A 25,098-nucleotide genomic window follows, 5' to 3' on the forward strand; every position below is an offset into this window, starting at 1 on the left:
TAAATGTAAAATAAACACTGCATAATTATGCTGTATTTGTTCTGCATAACTATTTGTTGTGAAAAGTTGAAAAACTTTCATAATTTTAAAGACCTCTATTAAGAATAATAATAACCTTTTATTGTCACAAGTATGAATTTACTGTGAAAAGCCCCTAGTCACCGCATTCTGGCACCGTTTGGGTAAGCTGGTATGGGAATTGAACCTGCACTGCTAGCCTTGTTCTGCATCACAACCCAGCTGTCTAGCCCACTGAGCTAAACCAGCCCCTCAGCCTTTTATCTCCAGAAGAATTCCAACATGTCAATCAATATCCTGTATGTAAACCCACCCATTTCTGGTAACATCCTTGTAAATCTTTTCTGCATTCTCACCAGTGACTGTATCCTTTTTATCAGTGTGTTTCTTTGTGGACAAGGGAGAAAAGGAAAGAATGAAAAGTTGGGGAATTAAATAGGAATGACCACTATTAAACAGAGTACTCAATGGTTAATATTTCCTGACAACTGAGAGTCGTGGAAGTGCAGGAATCCCCCCCCCCCCCCCCCCCAAGCATCTTTTAGACCCATTGTTCAGAAGTTCATGTCAACAAAACTAAAGCTCTCTTATGGAGTCCCACTTCTTCCTCTCCACCAGTCTCCTTGGCTCCCTCCCTCCTTGGGTGGAATCCAATGGTACAGAACTTCAGAGCCTTGTTTGACTCCACAGTGAACATTCTACTGTACTTTGTGTCCATCTTCTACCTTCTGCACATTGAGAACAATCCCACATACCTGAACCTGATCCGTGCCTCATCAAATTCAAAGACTAATCTCTTGCTACTTTCCTCATCACTTCCATACCACCACTTGTTACAAACCCCAGCTAAGTCCAAATTGTGCCCATATACTCTCCCACACAAAGTCCTCAAACTCCCACCCAATACTCACCTTCTGCACTGCCCAAGAGAAACAAAGAGGCCTAGTTTTCAACTCCATGCACAACTATCCACCCTACCCAAATCATCTCTAGATACAGATTCCTCACAGTCCTTTATTCCAGGACTATACGATCATGCCATTTTTTAAACTCATTTGATCCTTCCACCAAATCTTACAAATTGGACAGGATCTTCAGTCTTGCCCCCAAACCCCTTCATTTCCTGTTCAATGTCCACTACATCCCTCGTAATGCTCCAAGCAGTTACCTGACTAATGCTATAAATAGGCAGCTATTGCTAATGATTGTTCATTTTGAGTGATAGAAAGGCTTATTTAAAACAGCACTATTTATTTTATTATTCACTGTTGTATTTGTGATTAAACAACCCACATTATTTTTAAATTTCAAACTGATAACCAAGGTGCAGTTATCATTAAGGTTAAAAAAAAAGTAGGGGAAAAAATGTAGATTCCACATTGCACAGACGTTTGTCTCAGATTCATGCAATTCTGAAAGGGCAAGATTTGATCACTGTTCTGTGCTATTAGTTGATCTAGGAATTAGTATTAGGAATGCTATAGTTGGCATTAATACGCTAGGATTAAGTGGAGGAAAATCAGCCAGAGTTCCCACTCCTAATTAAAATCCCACAGTCTGCTGTGAAAATGCCTGCATGTGGTTCCCAAGTGAATGTTGGATCAGACTTGTTAATTATATTGTTCAGTCAGTCTCCTGGTCCTCAATACACAAATGAAAGGCCACAAGTTGGCCATCCCCCCCCCCCTAATCACAAGGCAACTGCTGCCTGTGGAAGTACACCCAGTGGAAGGAATCACTGTATTGGGCAGGGAGAGAAGAAAACCTGAAGATAGTAAGAAGGGAGAAACTTTTGATTACATAGTCTTGAAAAGCTGCTTACCCGTGAGGGACAGTCACTGCCTCCTACTCAGACAATGAGAATCACTGAACACCAATCGTGAGATTCAATGTCATTTTCCCTAAATTCAAATCATTTATGGCTTGGCGCCAGGATTGGGAATATCTAATTCACCCTAATTTTTCTCAACTGACTGTTCTTACTTGAACTCAATCTGGCAGCAACATTACACTCACAAAAGGGAAATAATCCAATAAAATCCATATGTTTAGGAAAAGTTCAAACAAAAAAACAGTTTGCAATCCTAAACCATGTCCCATATTCCTGGATATATTCCTCAATTGCACAGATATATAAAAGTTAAATGCTACTCAATTGAAACCATCTGCCTATGTTTAAAGCTGTAAACATAAACATTCATCTGATTAAGGATGTAATTGTCACCGCACAATTGGATCATCCACACCAGGTTATTGAGAAACCCAATGAATTCCGAAGCCAATTGTGTAAGAAACACCATTTTTGAAGTTTTATAAACCCATATATTGTAGTGAGAAAGGGGAGACTGAAGGAGAAGAAGTAGTCACTAATATTGAGGTCCTGTTAAAAATTAGTTTGGATAAGAAATAGCACAATACATCTTGAATCAGTGGAGGAGGTGTGAAGGATGGAGTAAAAAGACATGAAAGGTTCATTGGAGTTGAACAGTCACATCTCTCACTAAGTATGCAATTGATCACACAAGGCTTGTGTGCTTCTCACGTCTTGATCAGGACACTATTGTACAGCAGACACCCTATGATTATTTAAAAAGGAAAGAAGGATGTCTGTCAAATCTCCTTGGTGATGGGTCATTTTGCACTCTTGTGTTTTCTACATTACATTCCAGATTTAACACATTGCTCTTGTCTGATATCACATTGTAACCTTGAAAACATTTAAAAAGCTTGGAGTTCGTAGAAAAATTTTACATGGTGCCATAACTAAAAAAGGTAACCAATCCAGTTTGATTAATTTTGTTGGAAGAATTATTTTCAAAGTCAGTTTATATTTCTAATAAATGTAAAATATTGAAACCATGAAAAATGTGCTAGGAGATTAACAAATTTGTCCACAAGGGTTAATGGCTTATGAATAAACAATGCCTAGCTCCATACTCATACTTTGGGGTTCATTTCTTATTATTCTGATCTTTCCTCAAGGCTGCCATGACTCGGATTTTGAACTGTTTGATGATTCTGAGCAGCTCAGTGTGCCGCCTGTGTCCATGTCCTGTTGGGAATTCAACCCTTCAATGCAGTCGTGTTCTCTAATTCCCAACTGCACAGGTGCACTATCAGACCAGAATCCTTTGCTGTTCTCCAATTCCACATCTAACATTGAGATTGAGCTATTTGCTGATATCCGCCCAAAATCAAACCAAGATGAAAGATTTTCTGGGGCTCCCAATCCCATTTCTGTCATAAATGCTCCGGGTTCAGAAACTGATGGTACAGCTTTCTCTTCCCGTCCTTCACTGGCCAGCTCCCGGATCTTTCGGATGTCTGCAAGCAGCTCCTGGTTTTCCTCTTTCCAAATTTGGAACTTCTCTGTAGTTAAATTGGGATCATCGAGGATCTTATTAATGGATTGTAAATCTACAATCTTGGCCTACAAATATTCAAACAATGAAGGTTAGTGATTACAGTAACAAAGTGTTTAAAATCACACAATGCAAACAAATCACACAATGGTACTAATTTAACCACATGCCTTTAGTGTACTCTGTAATGTTCGGAGATAGTGTGCCTTCTCATTGATGATTGGATTTTTGTTTCGCCTGATGAATGACCAATGATAATCTTTTCGAAAGGGTTGCACGTTACCCATCAGTGACACCCCCCCCTTCTGCAAGACTTTTATTAATGCCTCCAGCTCATCATCAGAACTCTGACCAGGATCTGAAAGAGATGCACAAAACACCCGTGAGCTTCTGCAACAGTCACTAAAAACCTCCTGTTCCTTAACAGTCATATAAAGGGAAGAGACAGGATCCTTGCCTTCCTTAGGCTTTTCAATCAGTTCAAATTAGTCCATAACAATTGACTATCATATTCATACAAAATTCCTGTGCCTTATTTTGATCTGATCAATAACCCATTTATTTCAAATAATTAATGGCTGCATTAATGAGTACACAAATTTTATTCCAACAAGATAATCAGTCACCATTAGAGGAAATTAAATCTCAATGTATTGTGCAGGATTTTTAAAAAATATTTAAAGTACCCAATTCTTTCTTTTCCAATTAAGGGACAATTTAGTGTGGCCAATGCACCTAACCTGCACATCTTTGGTTGTGAGGGTGAGGCCCACGCAGACACGAGGAGAATGTGCAAACTCCACACGGACAGTGACCTGGGGTCGAACCCGTGTCCTTGGCGCCGTGAGACAGTGCTGACCACTGCGCCACCGTCCTGCGCTGTGCAGGATATTTTTAGGCAAATACTACAAGGCTGAAGTGGCAGAAACTCACAACCCTGAGCCGCTATCTGTTTATGAATCCATTGGAAGCATCCATTCTGCCTGCTCGGGAACTGGTCCTCACTCCACAAACAGTGGTCGTGTCACAATTTACTTGTCCTGGTACATCAATCTGCACCGCCTTCACCAAACGATAATTTTTTGCTGATTAATATTAGGCCACATTTCACTAGGCAGTGACCACTTTCAAGTATCTCACCCAAGAGTCCATTTCCTTTATATAGGTCTAAATAATGAAGGTTAGGAAACAAGTCCACTATGGGAGAAGATAGTAACAGCTCAATTCTATACTCTTATTATCCAGGGCAACAAGTAGAGAGGAAGGGGGCAAAGACAGATTTTTAAGGTGGATTTCAGAGGCGACAGAAAAAGAACAAATAATGTTGAGATGCTCTGGCTATGATGGTAGGAATGGAACTAATTGAGGGCAATCATACTGAGCTAGATGATGGTGGAGGGTGTTTCTCCCGAATTTATTCTTTCAAGGGAATTTGGGCAACACTGATATGGTCAATATTTATTACCCATCCCTAATTTCCCTTGAAGGTGATAGCGAGCTGCCTTCTGGAACCACTGCAGCTCAAATGGTGAAGATAGTCCAAGAGTGGTTCTAGCTTTTTGACCAGTTCTGATGAAGAAAAATGATAAATTTCCAAGTCAGGGTTGTTGTGCAATTTGCAGAGGAACTTTTAGATGGTGGTATTCTCATGCAATTGCTAACCCTTTCCTTATCAGCTGTTAGAGAGTATGGGAGTTGTTGTTGAAGAGGCTTTGATGGGCTTTTGCAGTGCAAAACCTATATGGTACACACTGCAGCATACTGTGCTGGTAATGAAAAGAGATTTTAAGATGATGGACGGGGTGTCAATCAAGCAGGTTGCTCTGTACTTGTCTTCTACCTTGTCAATGGTGGGAGGCAAGTCACTCGCCACAGAATACCTAACCTCTGACTTTCTCTTTAGGCCACAGTATTTTATTTGACTCGTTCAGTTATGTTTCTGGTCAATGGTGATTCCCAGGATGTTGATAGTAGGGGGTTCAGCAATGGTAATATCATTTAATGTCAGGGGAATTTGTTAGACTCCCCTTGTTAGGGATGAGCATTGCCTGACACTTGCATGGTATAAATAGTGGGCAACATGGTAGCACAGTGGGCAACACTGTTGCTTCACAGCTCCAGGGTCACAGATGCGATTCCCAACTTGAGTCACTGTCCGTGCGGAGTCTTCACGTTCTCCCCGTGTCTGCGTGGGTTTCCTCCGGGTGCTCCGGTTTCCTCCCACAAGTCCTGAAAGAAGTGCTGTTAGGTAATTTGGACATTCTGAATTCTCCCTCGGTGTACCCGAACAGACACTGCTGGAATGTGGCGACTAGGGGATTTTCACAGTAACTTCATTGCAGTGTTAATGTAAGCCTACTTGTGACAATAAAGAATATATATATTTGCCAGTTATCAGCCCAAGCCTGATGTTGTCCAAGCCTTGCTACATGTGGGCACAAACTACTTCATTAGCTGGGGAATTGCGAATGGAACTGAACACTTTGCATTGCCATTTATGACTTTATAATGGAATAAAGGTCATTGAAGAAATAGATGTGTATGGCTACGCCAAGGGCATTGATTACAGAAACTCCTGCAGTGATGTCCTGGGGCTGAGATGATTGGTCTCCAGCACCACAGCCATTTTCCTTTGTGCTAGGCATGACTGCAACCAGTGAAGTGTTTTCTCCAAGATTCTCATTGATTTCAGTTTTACTAGGACTCCTCGGTGCCATCAAATGCTACCTTCATGTTAAGGGAAGTCACTCCTACTGTACCTCTGGAATTCAGCTCTTTTGTCCATATCTCGAGCAAAGATTTAATGAAGTCTGGAACCTATTGTGCTTGGCTGAATCGAAGCAGAACATCAATGAGGCACATTATTTGTGAGCAGTTGCCAATAGAAAGCATTGATGACGCCTTCCATCACTTTGCTAATGTTTGTTAAGGTCAGGAAACAATTCCATTATGGGGGGGAGATAGTAACAGCTGATGTGGCAGAAGACAAGGCTGAGGCATTTGCAACAATCTTCAGCCAGAAGTGCTGAGTGGATGATCCATCTCGGTCTCCTCCAGAGATCCTAAACATCACAGATGATGTCAGTCTTCAGCAAACACGATTCACTCCACATGATATCAAGAAACGGTTGAAGGCACTGGATACGGCAAAGGCTACGGGTCCTGATAATATTCCGGCAATACTACTGAAGACTTGTGCTCCAGAACTACCGCACCCCTAGTCAAGCTGTTCCAGTACAACTACAACACTGACATCTACACAGCAATGTGGAAAATTACCTGGGTCTGTCCTGTACACAAGAAAGAGGAGAAATCCAACCCAGCCAATTACCACCCTATCAGTCTACTCTCCATCAGCAAAGTAATCAACAATGCTATCAAGCGCCACTTACTCAGCAATAACCTGCTCACAGATGTTCAGTTTGGGTCCTGCCAAGGTCACTCAGCTCCTGATCTCATTACAGCCTTGGTTCAAACATGGACAAAAGAGCTGAGTGCCAGAGGTGCGGTGAGAGTGACTGCCCTTGACATCAAGACAACATTTGACCGGGTATGGCATCAAGGAGCCCAAGCTAAACTCAAGTCAATGGGAATCGGGGGGGAAACTCTCCATGGTTGGAGTCATACCTGGAACAAAGGAAGATGGTTGTGGTGGTTGGAGGTCAATCATCTCAGCTCCAGAACATTACTGCAAGAGTTCCTCAGGGTAGTGTCCTAGGCCCAACCATCTTCAGCTGCTTCATCAATGACCTGCCTTCTATCATAAGGTCAGAAGTGGGGATGTTTGCGGATGACTGCACAATGTTCAGCACCATTGGCGACTCCTCAGATAATGAAGCAGCCCATGTCCAAATGCAGCAAGACCTGGACAATATCCAGGCTTGGGCTGACAAGTAGCAAGTTACATCCGTACCACACAAGTGCCAGGCAATGACCATCTCCTACAAGAGAGAATCTAGCCATCGCCCCTTGACATTCAATGGGCGGCATGGGCATAGTGATTAGCACTGTCGCTTCACAGCTCCAGCGTCCGAGGTTCGATTCCCGTCTTGGGTCACTGTCTGTGCAGAGTTTGCACGTTCTCCCTGTGTCTGCGTGGGTTTACTCCGGGTGCTCCAGTTTCCTCCCACAGTTCAAAGATGTGCAGGTTACGGACCTGCTAGAGCCGATGAAGGCTTCTATTGATAAGCTGCTGGAGACACAGACGGCCCAGGGGTTGGCGATCCGAGAGGCTCGACAAAAGATCTCTGACAATGAGGACGAGATCCTAGGCCTGGCGGTAAAGGTGGAGGCGCACGAGGTGCTCCACAAGACATGGCAGGAGCGGTTCGAGGAGATGGAGAATCGGTCGAGGCGGAAGAATCTGCGGATTCTGGGCCTCCCGGAGGGGCTGGAGGGGCCGGACGTGGGGGCCTATGTGGCCACCATGTTGAACTCGCTGATGGGAGCGGGGTCCTTCCAGGGGCCCATGGAGCTGGAAGGGGCCCATAGAGTGTTGGCGAGGAGGCCCAAGGCTAACGAGCCTCCGCGGGCGGTGCTGGTGCGGTTCCATTGGTTCATTGATCGGGAGTGTGTGCTCAGGTGGGCCAAGAAGGAGAGGAGCAGCAGGTGGGAGAACGCGGAGGTTCGGATATACCAGGACTAGAGTGCGGAGGTGGCGAAGAGGAGGGCCGGGTACAATCGAGCAAAGGCGGTGCTGCACAGGAAGGGGGTGACGTTTGGCATGTTGCAGCCGGCGCGACTGTGGGTTACCTACAAGGACCGGCACCATTATTTTGAGTCTCCGGAGGAGGCGTGGGCCTTTGTTCAGGCTGAGAAACTGGACACAGACTGAGGGTTGGGATGGGCGATTGGGGACTGCTGTGGATATGTTATGCCTATTTTTGGTTCGGGGGGTGGGGGGGCCTTTACATTGTTTTGGGTTTCTTTTTCTCTGTGTTTTTCTCTTTCGGGTTGGGGAGGGTGGATGGGGCGGGTTGGGCACTGTTTTGGTTGGTGGCGGGGCCTGGTAGGTGGAGAGCACGGGCGTTTTTCCTGCGCCGAAGACTGAGGAGGGGCCGGGGCGGGGAAGCGAGGATTGTTTCCAGTGCTTAGAATGGAGGGGGGAGGGGGAGAGCCTGTGGATGGGGAGCGGGAGAGGAGGGTGTGCCACACAATGTGAGGAGTCGAAGGGGAGGCGGGAGTTGCCGGGGTCAGCAGGAGTCAGCTGACTTGCGGAAGTGCAATGGGGGGAGTAAACCAGCTAGGATGGGTCCTAGCTGGAGGGGGGGGGGGGGGGGAGAGAGTCGAGTTGCTGCTGCTAAGGTCAAGGAGGAGCTGGTGCGAGTGGTTGGGGGGGGGGGGGGGGGGGGGGTCGAGACGGGGGTATGCCGCTGTGGTGAACGGGCCGGGTGCAGGCGCATGGCTGGCCGAGATGGGGTCATGGCAAGTCGGCGGGGGAGGGGGTGGGCAGCCCCCTGATCCGGCTGATAACCTGGAATGTAAGGGAACTGAATGGGCCGGTTAAGCGGGCCCGCGTGTTCGCGCGCCTGAAGGGGCTCATGGCGGATGTGGTTATGCCCCAGGAGACACACCTGAAGGTGGCAGACCAGGTAAGACTGAGGAAAGGGTGGCTAGGTCAGGTATTTCACTCTGGGCTGGATGCCAAAAATCGAGGGGTGGCGAACTTGGTGGGAAAGAAGGTGTCATTTGAGGCGTCGAGCATTGTGGCAGATAATGGCGGTAGGTACATAATGGTAAGTGGCAAGTTGCAGGGAGAGAGGGTGGTACTTGTCAATGTGTATGCTCCGAACTGGACGATGCGCGTTTTATGCGGCGTATGTTGGGTCGGATCCCAGACTTGGAAGTGGGGGGCCTGATAATGGGGGGAGACTTTAACACGGTGTTGGATCCTGCACTGGATCGCTCCAGGTCTAGGACGGGTAGGAAGCCGGCGGCGGCTAGAGTGTTGAGGAGATTTATGGCCCAAATGGGAGGGGTGGACCCTTGGAGATTTGCAAGGCCGGGGGCTAGGGAATTTTCATTCTTCTCACATGTCCATAAGGCTTATTCTCGAATTGACTTTTTCATTTTGAGCAGGGCGCTGATAACGAGAGTAGAGGATACCGAGTATTCAGCAATAGCCATTTCGGACCACGCCCCGCATTGGGTGGACTTGGAGATGGGGGAGGAGAGGGACCAGCACCCGCTGTGGCACTTGGAGGAGGGGCTGTTGACAGACGAGGAGGTGAGCAAGCGGGTCCGAGGAAGTATAGAGAGGCACTTGGAGACCAACGACAATGGGGAGGTCCGAGTGGGGATGGTATGGGAGGCACTGAAGGCGGTGGGTGAGGGGAGAGCTGATCTCCATTAGGGCCCACAAGGAGCGGGGGGGGGAGAGGGAGAGGCTGGTGGGGGAGATGGTGAGGGTAGACAGGAGGTATGCGGAAGAGCCTGAGGAAGGATTGTTGAGGAAGAGGCGCAGCCTCCAGGCCGAATGAGGTCTGTTGAATGAGGTCCCGATGGTGAGTGTGGCCACAAATAGGAGGAGGTCCGAGTACTTTCGGTTGCATCGAGGGACGAGACAGGGGTGTCCCTGTCCCCCCCTGCTCTTCGCACTGGCGATTGAACCCCTGGCTATGGCACTGAGAGAGTCGAGGAACTGGAGGGGGTTGATGCGAGGTGGGGAGGAGCATAGGGTGTCGCTATATGCGGACGACCTGCTGCTGTACATGACGGACCCGGTGGGAGGAATGTCAGAGGTAATGAGGATCCTTAGGGAATTCGGGGACTTTTCGGGGTACAAGCTCAATATGGGGAAGAGCGAGCTGTTCGTAGTTCAGCTAGGGGACCAGGAGAGGGGGATTGGCGAGCTCCCACTAAAAAGGGCAGAGAGGAGCTTCAGATATTTGGGGGTCCAGGTGGCCAGGAGCTGGGGGGCCCTGCATAGGCTTAACTTTACAAGGCTGGTGGAGCAAATGGAGGAGGAGTTCAAGAGGTGGGATGCGTTGCCGCTGTCCCTGGCGGGTAGGGTGCAGTCAATCAAAATGACGGTGCTCCCAAGGTTTTTGTTCCTGTTCCAGTGCCTCCCCGTGTTTATCCCGAAGGCTTTTTTCAGGCGGGTTAACAGGAGTATAATGGGGTTTGTGTGGACGCGAGGGACTCCGAGGGTGAGAAGGGTGTTCCTGGAGCGGAGTAGAGATAGGGGGGGGGCTGGTGCTGCCCAACCTCTGTGGGTACTACTGGGCCGCCAATGCGACGATGGTGCGCAAGTGAGTGATGGAGGGGGAGGGGATGCATGGAAGAGGCTGGAGACGGCGTCCTGTGTGGGTACGAGTCTGGGGGCGCTGGCAACGGCGCCGCTGCCGCTCCCTCCAAGGAGGTATACCACAAGCCCGGTGGTGGTGGCGGCCCTCAAAATTTGGGGGCAGTGGAGGCGGCATAGGGGGGAAGTTGGGGCCTCGGCGTGGACCCCATTACGGGGGAACCACCGGTTCGCCCCAGGAAGAACAGGTGGAGGATTTTCGGGGTGGCACAGGGCAGGGATACGAAAGTTGGGGGACCTGTTTGTGGACGAGAAGTTCGCGAGCTTGGGTGAGCTGGAGGAGTAGTACGGGGCTCCCCCCGGGGAACACCTTCAGGTACTTACAGGTAAGGGCGTTTGCCACACGGCAGGTGGTGGAATTCCCGTGGCTACTGCCACACACAGTACAGGACAGGGTTCTCTCGGGGGGGGGCGGGGGGGGAGTGGTGAAGATCTCGGAAACTTACCAGGTGATGCAGGAGGAGGAGGAGGCCTCGGCGGTGGAGTTGAAAGGTAAGTGGGAGGAGGAGTTGGGAGAGGAGATCGAAGAGGGGACGTGGGCAGATGCCCTAGGGAGGGAATTTTGGAAGGGTGTAGCGAGGACGGTGTCGAGGGTGGTAGGATCCAGGGTCAGACCGGGCTGGGGGCTCGCAATATTTGGGGTGGCAGAGGAGCCGGGAGTGCAGGAGGCGAAAGAGGCCGGAATTCTGGCCTTTGCATCCCTGGTAACCCGGCGAAGGATTCTCCTTCAGTGGAAAGATGCGAGGCCCCCAAACGTGGAATCCTGGATCAGCGATATGGCAGGGTTCATTAAATCAGAGAGGGTGAAATTCGCCTTGAGAGGGTCGATACAAGGGTTCTTTAGGCGGTGGCAACCGTTCTTAGACTTTCTGGCAGAACGATAGACATTGGTCAATGGCAGCAGCAGCTCGGAGGGGTGGGGGGTTTACTTTATTTTTGTTTTTGTTATTTACACTGGAGGGTCTGAGGGGGTGTATACACCTGTTGTGTTAAGTCGGGGTGTTAATGTTAATTTATTATTTATGTACGGGGGGGGGGGGGAGGGGTTTGGGGGGTTGCTTTTTTAGATTGTGTTTTGTACTTAACCCTGTTTGGTTCTTTTTTCTTTCTCATTTTGTTATTGATATTTTATGAAAACCTTTAATAAAAATTATTTTAAAAAAAAGATATGCAGGTTAGGTGGATTGGCCATGCTAAATTGCCCTTAGTGTCTAAAAAAAAAAGAGTAGGTGGGGTTACTGGCATCGGGTGGACGTGTGGACTTAAGTAGGGTGCTCTTTCCAAGGGCCAGTGCAGACTCGATGGGCCGAATGGCCTCCTTCTGCACTGTAAATTCTATGATTACCACCGTTGAATCCCACACAATCAACTTACGGGGGGGGGGGGGGGGGGGGGGTTACCATTGATCTGAAACTGAACTAGACTAGCTAGATTAATACTGTGGCTATCAGGGCAGACAAAAGGCTAGGAATCCTACAGTGAGTAACTCACTTCCTGACCCCCCCAAAGCCTGTCCACCATCTACAAAACACAAGTCAGGAGTGCAGTGGAATACTCTCCACTTGCCTGGATGAGTGCAGCTCCAACAACACTCAAGAAGCTCGACACCATCCAGGACAAAGCAGCCCTCTTGATTGCTTCTCCTTCCATAAACATTACCGACAAACAGATTGTAGATTGTGCACAATCTACAAGATGGACTGCAGTAACTCACCAAGGTTCCTTAGACAGCACCTTCCAAACCCACAACCACTACCATTTAGAAGGACAAGAGCAGCAGATACCTGGGAACCCCACCACCTGGTTCCCCTCCAAGTCACTCACCACCCTGACTTTGAAATATATCGCTGTTCCTTCACTGTTGCTGGGTCAAAATTCTGGAACTCCCTCCCTAACAACACAGTGGGTGTATATAGACCTGAAGGACTGCAGCGGTTCAAGAAGGCAACTCATCATCACCTTCTGAAGGGCAACTAGGGGTGGGCAATAAATGCTGGTCTAACCAGCGACGCCCACATCCCGCAAATTAATTTTTAAAAAGATGACCAAATGAATTTGTACTGCTTTTCGGTCAGGACTTCCCTGAACACTTGTCAGGTAAATGCCAGTGCTGTAGCTGTACTGGAACAATTTGGCTAGAGGCTGGTGCTGTCAGTTGTGTTAAAGGTTGGAACATAGGAGCAGTAGTAGCATCCTGGGGTGCAGAAGGGCGAAAGAAAGCAAGGAAATGATCGATGAGAAATGGGAAATTCTTACTTCATCAACAAAAACATCCCTACAGTAGGGGAATATGGTAGGCAGAGGGCAGTGCAAGTAAACTCTATTGGAGGTTATTTTGAAAAGTTGAGATTTTTGTGAAGAACAGTCTATTTTCAGCAGCTGATGAGGATTTGGCTAATTGCTCCTACCTGGTAACGGCTTCCTCTCCTTGCTGGGGCTGGTTGGCCCACTAAGGCGGCCAGTGTCTCCACTGCGTGTACGTTGTCCATAGTTACCTGATGAATGTCTGAATCGTTCTACTGGTGAAAGGTCATTGCTCTTCTGCAAATAAACAGAGGCAAGGTTCACAATGGACAATGATTAGCTACTGTTTTGGATAAATACTCCTAAAGGGATGTTATTGTTCATAAATAAAGCATTTTCAATTTCTTAACAATTCCTTTCTTGTACCCTCTGCTTCCCCTCTCCCTTTCCCCTTCTCCCTCTCCCACCCACCTAAAATTCAGTGGCATTAAAAAAGGACAAGCTACGTTGGCAGCTAATCAGGACAGCCATGGAATATTCCTATGTATAGACATCAGGAAACACAGAACATTAGTGGGCGGCAATGGTAGCACAGTGGTGAGCACTGTTGCTTCATAGCTCCAGTGTCCCAGATTCTATTCCCGGCTTGGGTCACTGTCTGTGTGGAGTCTGCATGTTCTCCCAGTGGCTGCGTGGATTTCCTCCAGGTACTCCGGTTTCCTCGCACAGTTCAAGATGTACAGATTAAGTGGATTGGCCATGCTAAATTGCGCTTAGTGTCCAAAAAGGTTAGGTGGGGTTACAGGGGTGGGGTTACAGGGATGGGGTAGAGTTGTGGGCTTAAGTGAGGTGCTCTTTCCAAAGGCCAGTGCAGACTCGAAGGGCCGAATGGCCTCCTTCTGCACTGTAAATTCTATTCTATTCTTTTAGGCCTGCAGAAGAGGAGGGGGGAATGTGGGGGAAAGAAGAGGAATAAAAGGGCAGAAATGGTAGAGACGCTAAATCAATATTTTGCCTCAGTTTTCATGGTGGAGGACACTAATACACTCCCAACAGTAACAGGTAATGCAGAGGTAATATAAAGGGAGGAACATTTAGAACAATCATTATCAGTAACTAAACAAACTATTGGGATTGAAAGCAGGCATGTCCCCAGGGTCTGATGGCCTACATCCTAGAGTCTTAAAGGAACTGGCAGCGGAGATAGCAGATCCATTGGTTATAATATTTCATAGGATATAGGAATGGTTCCAGTGGATTGGAAAAGTGCTGACACCCTTATTCAAAAGAGAGGGAGGCAGAAAGTAGGAAACTATAGACCAGCTAGTTTAATATCGGTCATTGGAAAATTGTTAATATCTATTAATTAAGGAAGAAATAACAGGACATTTAGAAAGTCAAAATGCAATCCACCAGAGTCAGCATGGTTTGATGAAGGGTAAATGATGTTTGACTCATTTGCTAGAGTTCTTCAAAGATGTAACAAACCAAGTGGATAATGGCGATCCTATAGATGTAGTATATTTGGACTTGCAGAAAGGATTTGATAAAGTGGCGCACAAAAGCTAATACACAAGGTAAGATCACATGGGATTAGGAATAGTTTATTAGCTTGGATAGAAGACTGGCTAACCAACTGAAGGCAAAGAGTCAGGATTTATGGGTCTTTTCTGGTTGGCAAGATGTAACTAGTGGAATTTGGTTCTCGGGCCCCAACTATTTACAGCATATCTTAATTACTTGGATGTAGGGATAGAAGATACTACAGCCACATTTGCAGATGACACTAAAATAGGTTGGATAATAAGTTGCAATGGGGAAATAATAAGTTTACAAATGGATATAGATAAGTTAGGTGGGTGGGCCAAAATCTGGCAGATGGAGTCTAATGTGGATAAGTGAGGTTTATCCATTTTGGTTGGAAAAATGGAAAGGCAATTTATTATCTAAAATCAGTGTTTCAAACTTTTTTCTGGGACCCACTGTTGCCAATCGGCCAACCTTCGGGGGCCCATGCAGGCTGGCCTTCGCAACACAAGCCACTTTCCTTATCTTTAATGCGAAAGACAAGTTTGCTTGGTCCTCACGATATCACTTGAATCAAGTTCAAAGGTAGAAAGGGCAATACTCATATCAGGTGCAGATTTCAGCCAGTGCCTTTGTGCTGTCTTCATCTTTATGAAAATGGAAAATCCAACTTCGCACATGTATGTCATTGAGAAGCGCAATAGCAACAAAATGCTTGTTTCACTCAGCACTGGATACTCCTGGGAGATGTTACTCCTGAATGCTGACAGTCTCATGGGCTTTCAGCATGTTTCTAACGTGGTATCACAGGTCATATACAGCCACGTAGTCTTTTAATTTGGAGCAAGCTGTAAATTAATAACGGATGTTGGGTCTCAACATCAAAAGGAATCTTTCACCCACCACTTCTCTTTTACAATCTGAAACTTCGCTCATTTGCCAGTACTTCCCTCCATATAACACACCATAAGACCATAAGACATAGGAGTGGAAGTAAGGCCATTCGGCCCATCGAGTCCACTCCACCATTCAATCATGGCTGATTTCGACTCCATTTACCTGCTCTCTCTCCATGGCCCTTAATTCCTCGAGAAATCAAGACTTTATCAACTTCTGTCTTAGAGACACTCAACTTCCCGGCCTCCACCACCCTCTGTGGCAATGAATTCCACAGACACACCACTCTCTGGCTGAAGAAGTTTCTCCTCATCTCTGTTCTAAAGTGACTCCCTTTTATTCTAAGGCTGTGCCCCCGGGTCCTAGTCTCCCCTGCTAATGGAAACAACTTCCCTACATCCACGCTTTGCATCTTTGTTTGCATTGGCAGAATTGACAAAACCATACCTCAAGAAATCATCTTTGTACCGCTTTGTTCCCGAGTTAAGTTTCTTCTTTGAAGGCAGTCAACCAGAGGCCCTGGAGCTCTGTACAGAGCTAACACTAGCACTGCTCTGTCCTACCCTGGACTCTTCCAGGCAATCCTCTCCAGCAGATTCTGTTGCAAGATCTTTTCCAATAGGTACTCTGCCTATTTGAGTCTCTGGCCGTCTCTTACTTTTAAAAATTTAATCGATCTTCATGGTCCCCTTGCCTTGCTTGCCGTCAGCTAGAAAATGGTTGCAGTTCTCCTGTGATTTGGCGCACATATAGGAGGGCGCTTGACAACAAATATACATGCAGGACATGTGACCTACCCACTGCTGCTGCTTCTGGCTGAAAAAAGGTGGCAGCGATTGCCATTTTCAATTCAAAAGCCAGTAGCAGCCATCAGGAGCTTCTCCCATGATCGGGGCCACCGCGAGAACGGCACGACTGATCATTCCGCAACCTTCCCAACACCCGTCAGCGTCTCACCCATGGGTCGTGACCTGAAGTTTGAAAAGCCCTGATCTAAATGGAAAGAAACTTCAGAGTGCTTTTGTGCTGAGGGATCTGGGTGTCCTCATGCATTAATTGCAGAAAACTAGCATGCAAGTACAGCAGGTAATAAGAAAAGAAAATTGAATTTTTGCCTTTATAGCTAAAGGAATAGAGTATAAAACTAGGGAAATGTGGCTGCAACTGTACAAGGCATTTGGTGAGACCACACCTGGAGTATTACATACAGTTTTGGTCCCCTATTTGAGAAAGAATGTAGTTGCATTAGAGACAGTTCAGAAGAGGTTCACTTGATTGATTCCAGAGATGGATTCTGTCTTATGAAGAGAGATAAGCATTTTAGGCCTATACTCTTGAGTTCAGAAGAACACGAGATCTAATTGCGGTATTTAAGATGATGACAGGTATGGACAAAGTAAATGTAGAGCGGGTGTTGCCTCTTGTGGGGCAATCTAGAACAAGAGGTCATAGTTTTAGGGTAAAGGGTAGCAGCTTTAAAACAGATGTGATGTGGAGATGCCGGCGTTGGACTGGGGTGAGCACAGTAAGAAGTCTTACAACACCAGGTTAAAGTCCAACAGGTTTGTTTCAAACACTAGCTTTCGGAGCACTGCTCCGACCTGGTGTTGTAAGACTTCTTACTTAAAACAGATGAGAAGAAATTATTTAATTCAAAGGGTCATGAATCTGTAGAGTTCACTACCCAGAGTGTGGTGGATGCCAGTGTTATGTTCGGTGTTGTGGCTGTGGTAGCGATGCTCACAGAACATCTAGTTCTTTGACTAGTAAGATAGTTTATTAACAAAATGAACACGTGGAAAGATAACTATCGAACTACAATACAAACAGTAACAAATAAGTGAATTCTCCTGGAGCTACTTCTAATGTGACTGTCCTCTAGTACGACTTATTACCAACTCTCGGCTCTGTGGAGTCACATGGTGGATCTCTGTCCCCACCTGCTGGTCGGAGGTTGTATATCTAACTATATGCATTACTATGCATATGCATATCACCACAGCCAGGACATTGAGCAAATCTAAGGAGCAGATCGACAGATTTTTAATTAGTAATGGGTTGAAGGGTTATAAAGAACAGGCAGGAAAGTGGAGTTGAGGCTGAGAGGAGATCAGCCATGATTGTATTGAACGGTGGAATGGGCTCGAGGGACTTATTTGCCTACACCTGCTCCTTATTCTTATGTTCTAAATCATAATGTACTGACATGCCAGACCAATACGAGATTGAATTTCATACTCCAAGTATTTCCGTAGCCTGCAATTCAGTGCTACACGCCACCTTAACTCCTTATCACCCCTTACACCAAGTTCCAGGTTAGTGTATCAGCTGATAGTATTCAGGGCTCTTTTCCTCTTCCAGCTTTCACTGAAACAGTTTATAATTTTTTTTGCCCATTTTCTATTCATTCTCAAACTGACAGTACTCACGGGATAGGTAGGATCATCGTATTCTTCCGTCTCTGTCTCGCTCCAATAGTCTAAAGTAGGACAGATTTCAGGTTTAACAAAAGCAGAGTCAAACACAACAACATTATTTCACTTTTTATATAAAAGCTTGGGCATAAAGTACCAAGCTGCACTCAACATGATTTTACACCCCCCTCCCATGGCAGGAATATATATTACAACAAAGAAAATACATTTTATCCCCACTCCCCATGAGAACAGTAACCCTGAACCTTACCTAAAGTAAAAGGGAAATAGATTCAAATATTTCTAGCTAACCTCCAAGGCACATGAGCGTATTCTATGAGGAGATGACCAGACAAACCAGGAAATCTGGGGTTCCACCAGTAGGTGTTGAATCAGTCAATCCTGGCTGGATAAGTGTTTGGGCTGCAACATCAGGGAAAAGTCAGGATTTGGTTAGACTATACTGCCCTGCAAAGTGCGGTATGCTCCCAACATTCACTATTTTGGCTCACAAATATTGGCCACTTGAGTGAGGCATTGGAGAGAGTGTCCAATGCATATGAAATCCATATCCCAGTCAGAGTCAGTAACTTAAGGAAAGATCGGAAGGAAAACTATCCAAATGGAATTAGCATCATATGAAATCTAACAGACTTGATTTTGAAGAAGAAATAGTCTGCAGATGTGCACCTGCTTTGTGACATCATTCTGTTTGATTAAACATGTCTGGGAAAGACTTCAGCTTGGTTCAGTGAGTAGCAGTCGACCTTTGGATTAGAAAGTCATGGGTTCAAGCCCCCACTCTAAAGATTTGAGCACTTAAATGTATGCTAACACTTCAATGAAGTACTGAGGGGATGTTGGACTGTTGAAGGTGCAATCTTTTAGAAGCAAAATTGAATGGAAGCCAAGTCTTAGAATCCATAGAACCCCTACAGTGCAAAAAGGGGGCCATTTGGCCCATTGAGTCTGAAAGAGCACCCTACCTAAACCCACCCCCCGCAACCCTATCCAACCCTCACATCTTGGACACCAAGGGGCAATTTAGCATGGCCAATCCATCCAACTTTGGACTGTGGGAGGATACCATGCACCCGGAGGAAACCCACTCAGACACAGGGAAAACAGGCAAACTCCACACAGACCAAAGGCCAGAATTGAACCCGGGTCCCTGGTGCTGAGAGGCACCAGGGCTAATTACCGTGCCACCCCTTCTCAGGCAAATATTAAAATCTCATGGCTCGAGGTACGGGTGGTCTTCACATCTGTGAGTGAAAGCTTCACAACCAATCAGAATTCGTTCCTCGAGACATCCACGCATGGACTTTCCAGTAGAGATGACTGGACAGAGGTGGAAGTGTTGGTTTCCTGGCACTTTTACATCTAATACAAGGGTATTTAATTCCAGCACTCCCTTTGTGATAAGCTGATTCAACACAGATGTCGTTTTGGGTGTTCCGCTATACAGACGAACCAACACGGTTGCAGATGGTACAACTCTGTTTTATTACTATCAATAACAACATCTGTAAACTTATGACTGTAGTTCATTCTTTACCCTTTAAGCAATGGACCCAGACCATACACTATCTTAGAGAGGCACTCAGCACATGGTGTATGTCTGAGTGGCTTGCTGTGAGCTCTGTGCCCGAGCTCTGTGCCTGAACTGTCTCCTGCTGGAATGAGCGGGAACTGTGGTGTTCCCCGTTTTATAGTGCGTGTGCTCTTGCTTGTGATTGGCTGTGATGTTGCGTGTGTGTTGATTGGTCCGTTGATCTGTCCATCAGTGTGTATGTGTGTTTGCACCATGATGTTTATCTGAATATCATGACAACAGACTGGATTCAGAATCTAGCACCTTGCATTTTTCAATACCAAACAGGCAGTGCATTTATCTAGAGAGGCACCAGGAGAGCTCATTGCATTCAGGACAGACTAGTAATGTCATTATTTGTAAGTTGCAATCTGTTATGGCATAATTTGAATATTTGTAATTGAACTGGTTCCCCATTACTCTGTTTACAGCACACACTCAGCAGTGAACCCAGCAGGTTATCAATTATAAATTCAGTTAGGTTGCCTTTTCCAGTGGGTGCTTGCTTCTCAAATGGAGCAATATCCGTGTCTGTCAGGAAAGGATTATGCAGCAATTGCCTGGCCACAGTTCTTGCTGCATTCAATGCCTGTCTATAATTCTATATATTCGGAGTTGGGGCAGAACTCTCTGAAACTTGTTTTGCTCAGAGCTTCTCACCTTCCTCTTTGTTTTCGGAGTGTTTCTCGGCTTTGTATTTTTGGGTGGCACTGATGAGGCTATTAATCCACCTACAGATTAAGAAGAGAGTCAGAACCAGAGACACTGCAGACCATACTGAGCAACAAAAGACAGCATCAGTGATATTCCTAAAATATGTTGTGTTCGCATTAACAGGAGGCGCTGTCTTTTAGAATATGGGGCAGCAGAGAGAAGCAAGCCATCTCTAGACTCGCATGGATAAAAATCCAGGCTGCTCTATATTATTTTCCAGGAGGGGGAACTAGAGAACAGTTATTATTTAGTTTTTCAATATGTACAATATTGAGAGTTAGGAACAATACCAGTGCAGCTGTTTCAGGGCTTTGAGCCAATATTAGTGTACAGTTTGTAGAAGGTACCTAGAAATGAACAGCTACTTACTTCCTCATTTCATCTACATTGTCTGCTGAAAAGACGAAGGACTTGAACTTTTGGTGACATAGCTGGAATACACTGGAAACAGAAGGGAAGATAGCATGACTAGAAGTTAAAACACACTGGATTATTTGCAGTCATCCACCCCCCCCCCCCCCCCCCCCCCCCTTGATAAACTATCACATTGAGTTCACGTCCTCAATCAGTATGAATCTTGAATGAAATGCAGAGACGATTGATTTGATAGCAGAGGCTTAAGTTATGTGGAGAGATTAGAAAATCTGTGATTGCTCCCCCTCATAACAGTTGAAATTATAAAAGGGTTTTGATACACATGGGAGGAATTTTCTGCTGGCAGAAGCAACAGTAATCATAGGGAGATAGTAGTGTAATGATAATAGAGTCATCGAGATCTACAGAAAAGGCCCTTCGGCCTTTTGCATCTACACCAGTCAAAAACAACCACCTGAGTATTCTAATCCCATTTTCCAGCACTTGGCCCATAGCCTTGTATGCCTTGGCATCACAAGTGCACTTCTGAATACTTCTTTAATGTTATGAGGTTCTCTGCCTCCACCACGCTTTCAAGCAGTGAATTCCAAACTCCCACCACCCTCTTGTGGAAAAGGTTTCCCCTCACATCCTCTCTAAGCCTCCTGCCCCTTACCTTAAATCTAAGCTCCTTGGTCATTGATCCCTCCACCAAGGGGCAAAGTTTCTTCCTGTCTACTCTATCTATGCCCCTCATAATTTTATACATCTGAATCATGTACCCCCTCAGTCTCCTATACATCAGGGAAAATAACCCCAGTCTATCCAATCCCTTCATAGCAAAAACTTTCCAACCCTGGTAAATCTCCTCTGCACCCTTTCCAGTGCCATCACATCCCCCCTTTAATGTGGATTCCAGAACTGCACACAATACTCTAGCTGAAGCATAACCACCATTTTATACAATTCCAGCATAAACTCTCTGCTCTTAAACTCTATGCTTTGGCTAATAATGGAACTGAAATGTAACCCAGAGGCCCAGGCTAAAACTCGGGGTATGACTACATTTTTTTAAAAAAAACTAGTCTCAGTAATGGTGAACCCATCTCATTCACTCCTGTCCTTTAGGGAAGGAAATCTGCCACCCTTACCTGGTCTGGCCTACATGTCACTCCAGAACCACAACAATGTGGTTGACTCTGAACTTCTCTCTGAAAAGGCTGAACAAGCCACTCAGTTGAAGGACAATTGGGGATGGCCAAAAAATGCTGCCCTTCCCAGTGACACCCACATTTCATTAAAAAAAATAAAAAATAGATACAGATGTAAGATAAATGGAAAAAAATTCAGGGGGAAATAAGATTTTTTTAAATACAGCAAGTTATGATCACTGCCTGAAAGGACATGGACACATGTTTGATATTAACATTCTAAAGAAAATTGGATATTGTTACGGCCCCTGGGTTAGTGCGTAGTCAATTCCAGCCCCACTTGACCCGAAGTCGCAAAATACCTGATGTCTGTGGCTGAGCCGAATAGTCACCACGTTTGTAAACTTGAGACACAAATAACTTTTCATCATTTAACAGCAATATAATTTAAATTGACAAAAATATAACAAACTACCTAACACCCATTTCCCAATCCCTCCTCCCTCCCACCGCCCCCACAAACTCACCCCACTCTATTCACATACACACAGAACATAGAGGGAAAGTATAGTGAAGAGGGAAGAAAATAATGATAAAATAATAGGACAAAGGATCACCGGTGCACTAAGCTGGCTTCCAGTTCTGGAGTTCATGCTTTTGTTTCGATACTTCTTCCTTCCAGGATTGAGATTGTTTTTTTCTGGCAAGCAACGCTGTCTACTTTCTTTGTAGATTCAAGATCATTTCAAATATATAATAAAGATATGCCAGGCACTCACTGGTTTTAAATCGATAAAGCAGTTCTTTATTTCAGCAGCGAGAGTGAGAGTCTCTTCTTGTTTCAAGATCCAACCATTTCTGCCCAGCTCTCTCAGAAGCATCACGCAGGAACCTATCTCTGACTTTTGTCAGCCAGAACACTATCCCTGGCTAATCCACAGCCAGCCAATCAAACCATTTCCTCCAAAGGTGGTCCTTAAGATTCCCTCGGTGCCGAAGACTCTGTTTTTTCCTCTCCAAAAAACAAATCCTGGAACACACTTGGCCTTGATGCTGGTGCTCTTGGCTCCTTCAAGGACACTGATGTGAGAACGCCTGTCCTTCCAGCTGATGAGGAGAAGCCGTCTTGGACATCATTGATAGTACCTCTCCATGGACTTGAGGTGGAGCCAGTACATAGTCCACGTTTCTGAGTCGTATGAAAGAGTCGAGAGGACGACTGCCTTGTACATGAGGATCTTGGTGTCAGCACGGATGTCACAGTCAAAGGACCTCGTCCTGAGGCAACTTAAGGACGTGCTCGTGGACTGGATACAATGTTGGATCTCCACATCAATGTAGCCTTAGATGAGAGGTGTCTCCCCAGGTATGGGAAATGTCCTATGTTTGGTAGTGTTTCTCCGTTGATCTAGATGGAGGGAGAGACTGGGGGCTGGATTCTCCAATTCAGAGACTATGTCCCCACGCCGGCGTGGGAACTAGTGGCATTTTACGCCAGATGAAATGGCAGAACACGGCTGCTGATCCTCCGTTTGGCTGGCGGTTAGCATGCCGGCAGCGTAGAGCACCCGGCTATAACTGTCGATACGGCCTGGAGAATTGCCGGGTCCGTGGCCGCGCATGCACATGGCAGCGGCCGCGCCATGCTACATGGCGGAGGCCGCTCACAGACCCACCCGTGAAATAGTTCCCCCCCCCCCCTTTGGTCGGCTCGTACGCCCCAGACCACCTCCCCGCCCCTCACCCCCATAGTGCCCCCAGCCCCTGATAAAGTCCCCCCCCTGCCCGCGATCAGCCATACCCCAACTGGCGGCACTGGACTGAGTCCACAGCTGCCACACCGAGTTCCCGACGGATGAGACCACACGCGACTGACTTAGTCGGGAACTCAGCCAGTCAGGGCGGAGCATCGGAGGGCAGGCCTCAGGCAATGTTCTGAGGCCGTTGATACGTCGCGCGCTGTATTGTCCGAGCGCACGGCTTCGGAGGGGGTGGAGCATCACGAAAGCAGCGCCGCCCCCGATTCGGTCGGGAACTTTGATTCTCCAACCGATCTCGATTTTGGAGTCGGCGACCGGAGAATCAGCCCTGGCTCTTTCCCTGGGGCGGATTGGTAAAGGACTTGAGGTTGAAGCCGAGACCGATTCTTTGATATGCTTCCACGAAAGTGTCAAGCATGGCTTGGAGATTCTCTTCTGGGAGAGTGGAGCTGGCAATGTCATCCGCATATTGGAGTTCGATGAGCAATGTCAGTGTTGTTTTCTTCTTAGATTTCAACTGGTTGAGGTTGAAAAGTTTTCCATCCATCCTGTAAACTATGTCCACTTTACTGGGAAGATTGTTCTTGACAAGGTGAAGGATGGTGGCAATGAAAATGGAGAAAAGGGTGGGGCAGTGACACATCCCTGCTTGACTCCAGTCTTGACCGCCAAGGTTCTGCATTTTTTCCGTCAGTAAAGTTTGTCCTCGACATCTTGACATGGAGGAGTTGGAGGATGTTGATCAATTTCTCTGCACTGCTGGCCTTTGACAGGGTCTTCCATAGCATTTCCTGATTGATTGAGTCAAAAGCTTTGGTCAGATCAACGAAAGCCATGTAGGGTGGTTGATGTTTCTCCTTGCATTTCTCGTGTTGTCGAGCAGTGAAAATCATGTCCGTTGTCCCACGGTTTGGTCGGAAGCTACACTGGCTTTCTGCAAAGGTTTCTTCAAAGACTAGGAGAAGGCAACTGGTGAGGACTCGGGCGATGGAGAGTAGACAGATTCCTTGGTAGTTCCCACAGTCCACTTTGTCTCTTTTCTTGAAGATAGTGGTGATGATGGCATCCCTGAGGTCAGCAGGAATTTCTTCTCTGTCCTAGGTTTTCAGTAACAGCAGATGGAGATGATGGATGGTCTCTTCTTCCAATTTGAAAATCTCCGCTGGGATCCTGTCAACCTCTGTGGCCTTTCCATTCTTCATGTGTTTAATGGCAGCTTCATCTCTGCTTGGTTGGAGTCCAAGATCACCTTTGATGGGGAGTTTGGGGATTTCCTCAAACATGTCCTCATCACGATTTAGGAGTTCTTTGAAGTCCGATGTTTCTCTGTCTCTCAAGAGGGTTCCATCTTTACTCCACAACAGTTTGAGGCCCAAGATTTTGGGTCCATATATTGCCTTGGTAGCACTGAAAAAACCCTAGGTGTCATACTAGTCAGTAACGGTTGCAGCTCCTTAGCTTTCTCAGTCCACCATTGATCCTTGAGTTCCCGAGTTCTTCCTCTGCCTTGGTTAATTGATGAGCTCTCCTTTTTGCCTTGCTGGTTATATCGTTTTGCCAGGCATGCAGAGCTTTCCTCTTCTTGTCGACAAGGTTTTGGATGGTGTGGTCATTCTCACCAAACCAGTCTTGGTGTTTCCTAGTCTTTTTTTTTTTACAGTTTGGGATGATGGCTTTCTTCAGCTCTTTCCAGTTTTCCTCCACTCCATTAGAATGGACACTTTGGAGATTTGGAGAAGACATTGTTGGAAGTTCATTAG

The 25,098-nt window shown here is 46.3% G+C and overlaps 1 protein-coding gene across 1 annotated transcript in view; it reads right to left on the reverse strand.

Moving 5' to 3' along the window:
- Positions 1–537: 537 nt before the first annotated feature.
- Positions 538–25,098, reverse strand: part of cnksr1 (connector enhancer of kinase suppressor of Ras 1) — a 166,012-nt gene continuing 141,451 nt past the window's right edge. The window contains exons 16-21 of the mRNA XM_072501005.1: positions 20,443–20,514; positions 20,020–20,090; positions 17,781–17,830; positions 13,092–13,224; positions 3,551–3,738; positions 538–3,448 (exon numbers count right to left, since the gene is read on the reverse strand). Of these exons, the coding sequence (XP_072357106.1) occupies positions 2,996–3,448; positions 3,551–3,738; positions 13,092–13,224; positions 17,781–17,830; positions 20,020–20,090; positions 20,443–20,514 (967 nt within the window). The 3' untranslated portion in view covers positions 538–2,995. The remainder of the gene's footprint in view (positions 3,449–3,550; positions 3,739–13,091; positions 13,225–17,780; positions 17,831–20,019; positions 20,091–20,442; positions 20,515–25,098) is intronic.

This window comes from Scyliorhinus torazame, chromosome 1 (assembly GCF_047496885.1).
Source record: "Scyliorhinus torazame isolate Kashiwa2021f chromosome 1, sScyTor2.1, whole genome shotgun sequence".
Classification (NCBI taxonomy): domain Eukaryota; kingdom Metazoa; phylum Chordata; class Chondrichthyes; order Carcharhiniformes; family Scyliorhinidae; genus Scyliorhinus; species Scyliorhinus torazame.